General features: G+C 43.0%; 2 protein-coding genes across 7 annotated transcripts in view; both read right to left on the bottom strand.

The window, feature by feature from the left end:
• The window catches only part of LOC6727208, a 31,469-nt gene extending 22,803 nt beyond the window's left edge, over positions 1–8,666 (bottom strand). For all 4 annotated transcript variants that reach the window (XM_039294595.2, XM_039294596.2, XM_039294597.2 and 1 more), the window contains exons 1-2: positions 8,535–8,666; positions 2,064–3,219 (exon numbers count right to left, since the gene is read on the bottom strand). In XM_039294595.2, the coding sequence (XP_039150529.1) occupies positions 2,064–3,219; positions 8,535–8,642 (1,264 nt within the window). In that variant the 5' untranslated portion in view covers positions 8,643–8,666. The remainder of the gene's footprint in view (positions 1–2,063; positions 3,220–8,534) is intronic.
• Positions 8,667–9,363: 697 nt separating this feature from the next.
• The window catches only part of LOC6739755 (modifier of mdg4), a 28,629-nt gene continuing 25,076 nt past the window's right edge, over positions 9,364–12,916 (bottom strand). The window contains exons 5-6 of one of the 3 annotated variants that reach the window (XM_016172014.3): positions 11,614–11,689; positions 9,364–11,554 (exon numbers count right to left, since the gene is read on the bottom strand). In XM_016172014.3, the coding sequence (XP_016033703.1) occupies positions 11,338–11,554; positions 11,614–11,689 (293 nt within the window). In that variant the 3' untranslated portion in view covers positions 9,364–11,337. Of the gene's footprint in view, positions 11,555–11,613; positions 11,690–11,904; positions 12,198–12,314; positions 12,899–12,916 lie in introns of those variants that run through there. The other 2 variants (XM_016172035.3, XM_016172028.3) reach the window with 2 other exon arrangements.

Raw genomic sequence — 12,916 nt, 5'->3', positions numbered from 1 at the left:
CCTTAACCCAATTATGTTGCCCACACTTATGGGTGTGCGCAATTTGAAGAGCTCGTTCGTTGGGCGCTTGGGTAGAAGTAGTAGTCGGTGTGCTTAGGGATAGACCTACGGCCAGGGCAGGGGTACATTTAGGGAAGCCCAGGCACATTACTGGACCACCCTTATTGACTGGCAATACGCACCCCTAGCGAACAGACAAACACTTATTCCAGCTCGGCTATGTCGAGCTCAAAGAGCATGACGCTTCTGCCTGCGAGACTCATTTGCGTTTTTGGGCCTCGGTCTGGATGTAGGATGTTGGACTTTCGCCTCGCTGAGGGGCAGGGACAGCTGTGATGGCGTAGTCCGTGAGGGCGGCGGGGGAGGTGGAGGATTAGGGGCGGGGCAACCAAAATGCTTTTGTCTAACTTGAGTGAATTATGGTCAGCGGTCGGTCGGTGGTCGGTGGTCGGCGGTTGCTGGCTGTTTGTTTCGGGCAATTTCCGTACAATTTGCCATTGCATGTTGCTGTCAGAGAACTGCAAGGGTGGCACTTTTTTACCACTCGACTCACACCCTACAATTTTGTGTGCGGGTGCTACCCGCCACGCACATCGCGGGTACTTACAAACACACAGTATAAATCTGAACATGTAGACAAGACACCCCGTTGTGCGCGCACCCGAATCAATACGGTGCTCCGCGTCGCGGGTGCCGATCACACACTGCCTAAAAAGGGATGAGTGAGAAAAACACTTGTGGGTATACCGTTAAACACATGGGTGTTTCCAAAAATACTCGAGTGGTCTCGTAGGTAATCGAGTCACAGACAAGATGCGTAACTCCATGCGTTTTACACTCCATACGTTTACACACTATTCTTTCGGCGTGACTCTAGACTTTGTCGAATACTTTGTAAAATATGCCCTTCATCTTATTATTATATATTATTATAATTATATATATTATATTATATTTTATTATATTATATATTATTATATATATATATATTATATATATATATATATATATATATATATTATATATATATATAATATATTATATATATTATATATTATATTATATATATATATTATATTATATATTATTATATATTATATATATTATTTACGTTATTATTATTTAAATATAGATTATAGTTATAATGTCACAAAATTCATTTCAAAAATAACTTTATATAAGAATATTTGTCATTAGAGTATTCAGGTAGCGACGTGTGAAAAATTAATAACGGAATGATTCGAAACGGGTGGCACCCATTGAGTCCATCAAAGACGTGAGCACGAAATTTTTCTTGGGTATTCCCTTTTACCCTTCATTTCTTATACCCGTCACGCTTCCTCCCATACAAATTTTAGGCGTACAAAAAATGACCAGAGAACTGCAGCCCGCATACAAAAAATGACGTGCGGCCGATCGTTGACTGTGCGTCCACTCACCCAAATAGTTATTGCGCAGCAGGCCTCGGGTGGTTTTTTTACTCGTAACAAAAACACAACGTCGGTAAAACACTCGAGTATTTTGTGTTGCCGCAAGTAGGGTGTCAAAAAAAACGGGGTGCCTAGAGTACCGAGTGTTTATCGGGTGGACGTAGAGTGCGAGTGGCGGGCTGCAGTTCTCTGGTTGCTGTTGCCGGAGCGGCTGTTGCTTGTTGTTTTCATTGTTTTTCTGCTCTGCTCTGTTCTGTGCTGTTTTTTTCGTTGTTTTTGTTTTTTTTCTGGGTGAATTCGTTCACGGAGAAACAGTTGAAACGCATTATACCAACGCAGATCTGCGGTCACAAACTACTTATGGATTCAATTGAGCATGACCAAAAGAGGGGGTGGCCCTGGGTGTGGATGGGGCGACTCGAATGGGATGCGGGAGGAGGGAGGGGGATGAGCCGCCAGCTGTCGCTCTGTTGCGACTACAAATTATGCCACAAAAATTAAATGAAATTGGGGTTTGGGGGAAGGATACTGGGGTCCGGGGACCCAAAGTTGCTGCGGCACTTTCTTGGCGCGCCAAGTGAAATTATAAATTCTTATCATAGCGCTACTTATCGACGGGGGCTCGCTACTCACCATCTTGTCGACCGCCCCAGCCGCTGACGGACGTGGCCAAGAGCAGCATTAGCAGCGGTCCCAGCCAACTTTTTGTCGACGTCATGGCGCAGCTCCTGCTCCTTGCTGTTTTCGTTGTCGTCCCCGCTGGGAAGCTGGATTCGTGGGTGTGGGTGTGGGCGCGGATGAGTTTGGGGGTGTTGTTTCCGTTGCCCGGCAGCAGATGCTGCCACAAGAACATCAGCCACGTAATGCCGGAAAGTTCCGCGGCCTCGCCCCGCCGATCCAGACTAATATCACCGTTATAGTTAAAGCACCTACATTCATCATTCTCATTCTCTTCATCATGCGGCAATGCAGCACCAGTTGTGCCCCTTGCCGTTGTTTTTGTCGTTGTTTGCGAATTGTGAGCGGTCGTCGTAACCACCGCTCCTGCTCCCGATGCTCCATCTATTGTTGTTGCTGGGCTAGTGCTGATGCTGGTGCTGTTGCTTGTGCTGATTGGATTTACCTGGGCCAGCGACGCCGCAGACGCATGACTTGGTCCTTCGCGCCGGATTCGCTCACGTCGCCAGCATCGCTTGCCGCATTCCAAGACGCCGCCTTCTGCGTCCACTGCCACCACATCCCCGCTAGCAACAGTGGGCATAACTAATTGCGACGTCTGCCGGAGATCGGTGCAGCTATGCCCCGCTGCGGCCACGGGTAACTGAATACCCGGCAGCAGGAATTCACCAGACCACGAGGAGGACATTGTTGCCGCTGCGGGTCCTGTTGTGGTGATGATGCTTGCCGTTGCAGTTGTTGTTCCTCCTGCTCCTGCTGCTCCTGCTGCCGCCGTTGCTGGTGTCAACGTCGCCGCTGAAGCATGTTTATCATAATTTTTATGTTCCCAGCCGGGCGGACAGCAGCAGCTGCTGTCCTGGCAACTCCCGCTGCCATGGCTCAAAGTCTGGCTTCGACTCCGAGTCGTGGTGCCGGCCGCAGGCACATGCTTACATGGATAGCAGAAAGGCGGTAAATAGATTAACGACGTTATTCCTGCTCTCGTCTTGGATGTGGACGTGGAGCTGCTGGCGTTGGAGCTGGAGCTGGAGCTGGAGCTAAAGCTCGCCGTCCTCAGTGCCGCCTGCATTGGTTGCTGATGTGGCTGCTGATGCTGCTGCTGCTGCGTGTCCTGTGGGGACGGAGACAAGAGTGGAATATTTTATTATTATAAAGCACAAACAAGCTGGCTGAGCCAAGTAAATATGATATAAGGTGGTGGCGAATTTGAATTTAAAATAAAGCTTCACCCCAGCACTGGCGTACACAAATAATCCCACAAGATTCATTGTTCGGCCTTCCAACACGCACCAAAACAGTTGCTCGTATACATATAAATAAAACTTCCTCGGCGGCGCATTAAAAAGCAATAAAAATAAATATGGGCGCTGGGAAACCGACACTCCAATCGAAATAAAACTTCCAACGATGCGTAAATCAAAAATCACGCGCTATAAAAAAATTAGGCCCCAATTTATAAGCATCGATTTATGTGTGTTCCCAAGAATGTCTGCATCGCCCCCATCGCATCGCCATTGCCAGCATTTCCTCCGTTATAATCTTTTCCTGCATTTAGCGCCTCCAGCAAGGGGAAACTCTACTAGAGAAAAACCACTTGAGGAGATTTCGGATTTTCGGATTCTTGGCATGTGCGTGGAGACCTCCAGTTCGGCACTGTAATCCCCATATCGCATGCATGCTTTGCTAGCAAGATGAGTATTTTCCATTGATGGAAACTTAATTGGTCACTTTCATGGTTCGGAGAGATGGTCAGACCAAAACTCTTTTGACAAATTTCAATCCATCAATTTGATTGGCACTGGCAGAAGTCTATTCGGGGAATTTTTTAGTTAATTTAGTATCGTTTGTTTTCAAGGAATGGGAATGTGAGTAGTTTGATAAAATATAACTTAAATAGCTTTATTATTTTTACTGAACCTTTCTACAAGATGTTATAAACTGCCTTAAAGAACCTGTGTATTTTCTTTAATGTAATCATGAAGTACATTTCATCCTAACGTGTGTGATTTTACCTACTTCCGTACCTTACAAAATCGATTATAAGAGAGTACACCTAGCTTCCTTACTTCATGAAAGTTACATTCACATAACTTGAGTAGGCTGAAGGAATGAAAAGCTTTTCCCAGCTACCGCCTCAAGTCGCCAGGCCATGTGTCATTTATTATGTCATAAAGGTTTTCAGAAATTCAGCATGCTCGGAAGAATCTAAATCAAAATGGGGGGATTCCCCGGAACGAACGCCAAGCCACCAGCGGACCAGCTTGTGAGGCATAATGCAATTTTGATGTTGTGTAAGCGCTGCTCTTAGCCCATCATCTATGCTAATTAAGTTAATTAAAAAGTACCAGCAAAGTATTTGCACTTGGCCAACTTCACGTCATAATCAAAGTGGAGGCGGCGGCGCATCGAATGGAAAATGAAGCCCAAGTCATGTCAAATGCTCTTAAAAAGCCAGAGCATCCCCATCCTCCAGAGATGCTGGATATGAAGATGACGATGACGAGGGAAACGGAGGTGGAGATGGAGGTGGAGCTGTTGCCAGAGATGACTATGTTGCCATCCACAGAGGAGTGTCTTTATTTAAAAATGAAGAGACCTGAGACCAAAAAAAACGGGGCCAATTATAAGCTTCGTCATTAATTTGAATAAAATTAATTCTCCCAAACACACAGCGAATGAAAATGCCACAAAAGAAATGTGCCACAAGAAGAAAAATATGTCCAAACCGGAAAATAAGGGGGAAGGGGGGCGAAGGCGGTGGCGGAATGACAGCAGACGGTGGCAAATAAAACATTTAGGCGGAATTATAATTTTACTTTGCTTATTTATAATTTACGTTTAAAATGTGAAACACCTGACAGCTAAAGAGAATTTATGTTTGCATGTTTTCCATTAATTTATTTTTCCGAGGCGCACCCCTCCCAAGGAAACTGCCAAGACCCACAGCTCCAGCCTCGAATTGCACGAAAATGCACAGCAGGAGGGTGCTCCCGCGGGCAGGAGGCATCGGGAGGAGCCAGAAGACGGGCACATTTCGCTATCACGTTTGGACTATAAAACAGGCCACACAGCCCAAGCCCAAGCCCAAGTCCCCGTCCCCGCAACACACTGATGATGTTGTTGATGACGTGGAGCGCCGTTGCATAGCTCCGCCGAAAATGGCAAACGGGCAACCCAAGACACTGGTCCCGACCAGAAAGCAGGAGCTCCACACTCGGAGAAAGAAGACACTCGAAATAGGTGCTATTGTTCTTATAAGGGATCGAAAATAGATAGCACACAGCTCACTAAGAAGAACCAAGTGAAGATAGTAACGAGTTCAACATAAGTGGCGCCCGAACGCGGAATCAAAGTTTTCCAGCGAGTGTGACCAAATTTTGGGACTATACAATAACTTCGACTTGAAATCAAATAAAATGTGTTGCAAAATCAATATGTTCAAATAGGGAAATTTACTATTTTTTCGAGTGTATCTCTGGCACAGACACAAAGACAGAAGAAGACGGAGACGTCCCGACGCAGTGCAAAAACTTGTCAAGTAAATATAAACGAAATGTGTGGCACGGCACCCGGCCGGGTCCGTTTCGTTCCGTTCCGCCTCTACTTGCTTTATTTTATTCCCATTTTATTATTATTTTCACCAGGCCAAAAGACGCAGACGCTATAGCAGCAGGAGCAGAAGCTGAAGCAGCAGCAGCAGCACACATAAAAAATATTTTTATGCAACATTTTTATGATTTCCGTCTGGTTGCGACAGCGGCATGGGCACAAAGAGACTGCGAGGCACACAGGCCGCCCCGATTCTGATTCCGATTGCGATTGCCATGGTCCAAGCCATCTCCTTCACCTGGTTTCAATTAAAAGACACTTTTCTTTTATGTGACGGCTTATTTCTCATTACGTTTGCCATGCTCTTTGTTTTCTTGTTGTTCTCATTGGGAACTGGTTCTAGGATGCCGGGCAATGTCGAACCCGAATCCGAGCCCGAATCGGAATTGAAATTGGAAAACTGCGTCTGGGGTTGCCTGCTGGTGTTGACGGTCGTTCAAAGTTTTCCGGAGGGGCGAGTGCGAATGTGAATGGAATGGAATGGATGCGTTCGCTCCCTTGTCTCACTTCATCAATCATTAATTTCGTTTATTTTTAGTGAAAATAATCACTTTGGGCAACATATGTGACCGAGCAGCGTTTCGCATGTGTTTGCCGGGTGCGAATGGGCTGGGATGGGGTGGATTTTGGCCGGGAGTTGATTGTGGAGCTTGACAAAGAGTCTGAAAGATGCGCATGGTCCAAAAACCAGATACACCTCCTTGCAATTATCAAATGGACTCTGTACCCATAGCGGTTGCGTGATGCCCTCTCCTTTTCGGTTAGGTTAATGTGTGTGAAATGACTTTATTGGTTTTTCAGGTGGTCTGGTCGTCTGGCCCTGGGTAAATGATGGCCTTGGCTCATGCCACGGTCTATTATGGACACATGTGTCCTGGGCTTCTAAGTGTTCTAAGGGTGGGCGTTGGGAGTTAGGTAGTTTGGGAGTTAAGTGCGACTTAGATGGGATAATAACACAGGCATATTCTTAACCCCACGTGGGCTTCTATAAGGGGAGCTAAACAATTAAGCAGAACACACTTTGCACTAATTGATCGATAATGCCAGAATTCTTATTTAACTACTCGTTAGGGAAATAAACCAGTCTCCAGTAGTCTATTAGTTCGCTCGAATGCTGCCATTAATTATCAAAAACATCTAAATCAGTCAAGGCCCCTATTTATAACTTAAGAAGCTTTTGACAGGAAGAACTTTTCATTCGAGGTAGTCAGTCAGGACGGGAAACAGACTCTATAAAAAAGGTATATACTGTATTGTGTAATTCCAACACGATCTACACACCTAAAAATATTTGCACTCTTGAGTTATCTGCATGCATACAACCCGAATGAAATAATGTTTAGATTCAAGGCTGTTATCTTATTCAGATATAATATACCTAGAAATATGAGATTAGAAAAGAAGCTATGTTTGCTCGCCCCATTTTATCTGGATGATCAATGTTTAAAGGTGCCCATTTCATACCACCCAATTTAATTGGAGCAGAGGCTAGTAGTAAGTCTGAGTATATTTATGACACTTTTATCGTTGCTTTACCCCTGTTTAGGTGACACATCTGCTTTGTCGCAAAACCCAACAGCTACATACCTTTCACAACTTATCGTCCGTTTGTCAACTTTCACACAAAGCTTCCTGCGAAATACGTAAATCCTTATTCACCCGAATGACTCAGAGGCATTTCTTATCTCGCCCCAGAGCAACGAACTGAGCAATAAATATAAATAGAGAATTTTCACATCGGGCAAACAACGAGACAACAGGCAAGCAACTACCCAGCTACCCAACTACCCATTCCAAACCCACACGCACCTCGAGCTGAATTAATCAACAACTCCGGAGTTGCGTCCCGTTCCGTCCCGGAGTAATTCCCCTAATGCAATACATTTCCGCCGTGCTGCGGGCTGCTCAATCGGCATTCTGGTATCTGATATCTGGAAAAGCCATGCATGTAATGTACATCGGCACCAACATGATTTTTATCTATGTGTCGATAGCATAAATATGACGGCTGGTCAGGGAAAAAGGTGCAAGGGTGTGGGGCTAGTGCAATTGCAGTGCGCACCTCATTGAACTTTTCAGACAAACACAATTTGTCCGATAAGGAAAAAAAAAGCGTCTACACGACACCCGCAAAGGGGCGGCCAGCCAAAGGGGGCGGGGCGGTCGAACGGCGCGCGCACTAATGGCCACCATTAATAATTGAAAAACTGAAACAGTCGAGCATGTGAGCCACTGAAGGATGATGGCGCTACGTGGGGGGTGGGCCGAGGGGACGAGCGGAGGGGGACATCGGATGAGGTTGGGTCGCCAGTTTTAGGGGTTGGGGTGACAAAAATCTATAACCAAAAAAGTTATGAATAAGCGAGCGAGTGGAGAGCAACGACGGCGAGTCGATGCACTGAGAAAAACCAAATCATAATGGTCCATAACATCTTAAACCCAATAAAATCCTAACTGAAGTTGTGAAATAAAAAACGTGCAAAACTATGAAACATTATAGAATTCAAGAAGATACCATTTCATGTTGCCTCTTGAAAGGAAAAATTCAACTAATACTTTTTAGACCAAAAGCAAGTTTCAAAAAATTGATGTCAATTACAAAACCTCATTGATTTTGAAACAACTAATACTGAATAAGAAACCATTGAATTGATAAAACTGACATAAAGTTAATATTAAAAGATGCAGTTTTCTGCCATCTAATAGATACATTTCAAAAAGAACCGTTAGGCACCGCTTAGAGCTTAGATCCAATTGGAAAAGCCGAATAACCAATGGGGCATCTTAGAAATAACCAAATTTTTTGTGTGTACAAACCTGTTCTCTGCCTTCGTTGTTTCTGCTTCTGTGGTTGCTGTTGTTGTTGGGGCTGGTGGTGCTGCAGATGTAGTTGTAGTTGTAGCTGTTGTTGTAGTTGTAGTTCATGGCTAGCTGATGAAGCTGCGGCGCTGCAGCGACGCTGACGTCGCGGCGACAATGTTGGAGCTGGCTCTTCTTCTTCACCTTGTGCTGGGGCTCTTCTTCTTGCCGTTCTCCTGGTTTTACCCGTTCTTCTTGTTGTCGTTGTCTTGGGATTAAATTTGGATGAAAATGCAGCAACAGAGGAAATCGCGTGCGGAACGCAGCCAACCAGCATTGGTAAGTGCAAGAATCGCAACCCGTTTTCGGTTTTCCTTTTCGCTGCTCCTCCGTTTCCTTTTTTTGGGAGTTTCTGCAAGCTGCCCAGTGATTTTTCGTTGAATTTTCCGCTGCAGGGCAGCAGAAAGCGCACGAAGCGAACCGAAACTGAGACTGAAACAGCGATGGTCGTGCAAAATCGGATATTTCCGACGATGGGGCGGCGGGCGGGGGGTGTTAAAATATTGGAGCAAGGTGTTTCCAAACACACAGCTGCGGCGAATTCGCAGCAATTCGCCGAGGTTCTCTGCGCAAAAGCAAAGCGGCGAAGAGATCTGAGCGGCGGCGCTACATTTGTTGTTGTTGCTGCTGCTCACAGCTCCACCACCATTTGCACAGTTATATTACCTCGCTCAAGTCGCCCCTCTCCCTCTCGCCCACTCGCTGTGTCAATCGAATTAAAACGAATGCTCTTCGGCGAATAATTGGGTTTAGATACTTTTCCAGCAGACAAAGTTGTATTTTTTGCACTTCTTATTGATATTAGGCAAAACGCATCGGTCGAATCACACTCAAACAAAGCACACACGCGCGCAGCGGTTTTTCAATCTGCAGTACACCGAACAACACACACTATTTCCTAATGCCTGTTCTTATCCCTCTGATATTCCTCTTGAATCGCTGGGCAATTGGCGATTTGAACCGATTTTCACTGGCTCTTTGTTTTATTGAATTTTCACCGAAACGCTCTCACACGCAGAGACTCTTTTGCTCGTTCGCTGATGCTTCTGCTGCAATACACACCACCTACGAAACGAGCCAAGGGAAATTGTATCTATGGGCTGTGTATCTGTATCTACGCGGCACGCGCTGCACGTCCGCTCGCTTCGGGTTTTCGAGAGAGAATATATCTTTTTCGATACGGTACGGTAAACGAATTCGCTTCCGAGGGATTGTATCTCACCGCTGCAGTGTGACCGCAGCGGAGCACTGCTGAAATCTCACAGATATTTGGCGTGGACTCAAACCATTCATCTCATCTCAGCAAAACGACGTTGATTGGCGCATTAAATTCATTTTAAACAATATTCTGCAATTTAAGCATGCATTTTTAATTATTTTTCTTCTACTTTTGGATATACTACCAGAACTGAGTAATATATTCTATGCTCAAGCTTCCCGAGATAGCTAAATACACCTTTTCAAACTTGTCAGATTTTTAAAATATTGCATTTCAATTATGTAAACATATGTTTATACTATTAAAACTTCACTGTAAGACACTAAATACCCATTGCAAGGTCAAAATATGGCACCCTAAAAGCTGCACGTCGTTTTATTTATTTTTCTGAAGAAACAGGCAACTTTTTGTAGTCACTGTCTGAATGCAAACGAATGCGTTCAATAGCAGATTAATATGCCTCACTTAGGGACACATTTCAAGTGGCCCGAAAGCTGAATCAGCTTTCTTGTCATCATTCCACACTTCGCACTCTTTGGTTGAAATTCGATTTGTATAAACAAGACCCACAAAGTTTACTTAAGAAATTAGCAGGCCCGCCAATGTGTGCGGTATCAATTTGAGAGCTGGCCATTCAACAAAGGGTTGTTGAACCAATAAAGAATGTATCTGTTTATAAAACAGTTTTTCGTGCCCTTGTAAAACTCCAATTCCCATACATACTTTATAAAGAATTAAATCCATACGAACAAGGAATTTTAAATTCTTCTTACGTAGTATTGACTTGTGCGGAGTAAGGGATTTTTAAAAAGTAAAATAGAACATGTAATGGATCAAAAAAGTTGATTCATTATTGTTCTTAAATACCTAAAAAAGAATTTTCGATAGATTTCGAAATAAACCTTAGAATTCTAATTTAAAAAAATAATTTCCTGAGAAAATCAAAAAGTAAAAGAGAGAACGCTACAGTCGACTTCCTCGACTATAAGATACCCGTTATAAATTTCATCTGAAACCACCTTTCACATCATAGGAGCATTGGCTTTATGGAGTCGGAAACGCTTCCTTATACATGTCAGATACTTTTCAATGAATCCAGTATACACTTTTACTACTAGAGTAATAGATATAATTATAAATTAATTATTAAACTAGAAGGTTGCAACTCTGTGACATAAATTCAGTGTTAGTTTACTTGTACGCTAAATAAATAATAAAACTGTATAAAACCTAATGAAAAAGTATCTATATATAATATATATATATAAATAGGTATCGCCCTTATTTGTACATATATACTTTATTGATTCCTATTATTTTAAGATACCAATATCCTTTTAAAACTAAAATAAAAGTATAAGACTTGCCCTTGATAACTTTGTAGCAATGTCTTAGCTAATACACGCGATACCTAAGCACATACCATTAGTATAGAACTAAAATAAATTGATTTACCATTATATGTAGGTAGGGTATAATAAGGTGTAAATCTAGATGGGTACATCGAGTTGACTTTGAAGCGGAATGGAGCGGGTGCATTGGCTAATGCTCGGGATCTTTAGTCTTAGGGCTAGAAGACAGTGATTTCTCCTTTATTTCGGTTTTGGGCTGGTTGAGTGTGTCGTGGTTGTGTTGCTGGTTCTTGATGATCAGCTCCCCAGTCACCGAGCACGTGATAATTCGAGCAGCGCACCGCATGTATCGATTCCGAGCACAAAGCCAATACGTTTTTGAGCCCCGCGAATTGTTTCGATAATACCTTGAATGGAAAAATGTTATATTATTTTATTTATATAATTAACAAAACGACAGACTCACTCGTAGCCGCCCATCAGCAATTTGGGCTTTCCTTTGGTACCCTTTACAATCATTATCCCTCGCTTGCGTATTATATCTATAAGTAAAAGATTAAATGAATGTTAGGTAAAGGTTTACAACTTTAAGGGTATTTAATATCCCACATTTCTTACACGCACTTTTATTTCTATTTTATTTTTGTAACTTTACGTTAACATTAAAAATCCAATTAATGAAATACATTCGGAGTCCTAAAACACCTCTAAAGTCAAATTCCATTGAAATTTTGTTCAGCACCTGCTAAGCTTTAACTTGATTAATAATGATTTATTTCATAAAAATGCTTTAAGATTTAATCAACAGGTATGTGTATGTTTTCTTAGGTCACAGGTGCGAGTGCTTCGCATATTTCAGTCGGTACACCTCCTGGCCATTCTTCTGCACGTGGGTGGTAGCCCTGACCTTGCAGTTCGAACTTCGATACCTGGCACACCGCCAGTTGATGCTGCTCTTCAGCTTCCGATCCATGACAAACTCATGTCTGTCGATTACCAGCTTACGCTTTTTCTTCCGGGTGCAGCTAAAAGTGGCCAAATGTGAGGTGCCTGCAAAGGAAAGCATGGTGTTAGTGATATATACACACAAAGTGGGTACTAAAAATATAGGATTAAGCTTAAATGGATTATGTTTTACATAAGTTTATAATTACTCACACTTTCAGGTTGTTTTCTTAGGGTTTTAATCGAGAAAATCAAACGTACTATACACTTTCGTTCAATGTTACAGCAACTCAGTTTTAAATTATTTTCTTAGTTGTATGCTTATAATATATAAGTCTATAAAAAATATGTCCACTTATCCATTTTCTTATGTACATAAAGGAGTAAATCAAACTTAATAAATGTTTTCCTTTCACTGAACTACAATTATGGAAAGCAGAGCACTAAGCAAAGCTCTAAGATATTGGTTTTAATTAGGGTATATCAGAACTATAACATAGCTCACTTCAGTGTTACAAAATCAATACTACTTGGAATTCACAATGATAAGATGGTTCACACATCATTCAATCGCAGCTTCATGTACTGCTTTCGCTCCTGGTCAAGTGGTGAATGATTGTGCGTTTTGGTGTGCACTATTTTTCCGTTTAGCACATGGAGTCGACCATGGCACTTGGTTTTGGTGGTGTACTGTGTGCAGCGCCAATAGGTTTTCCCATTTATGCACTTCTCTCGGATGTAGGAGAACATCTTGTGCAACAGCAGGACGTGGCCCTTCTGGCTGACAACGTACTCGAATATTTTTCCTGAAAAGAGTGGAAACG

The sequence above is a fragment of the Drosophila simulans genome, chromosome 3R (genome assembly GCF_016746395.2).
Source record: "Drosophila simulans strain w501 chromosome 3R, Prin_Dsim_3.1, whole genome shotgun sequence".
NCBI classification, from domain to species: Eukaryota; Metazoa; Arthropoda; class Insecta; order Diptera; family Drosophilidae; genus Drosophila; species Drosophila simulans.
Note: the sequence above shows the minus strand (reverse complement) of the source record. Positions and strands in the feature narration are given on the sequence as shown.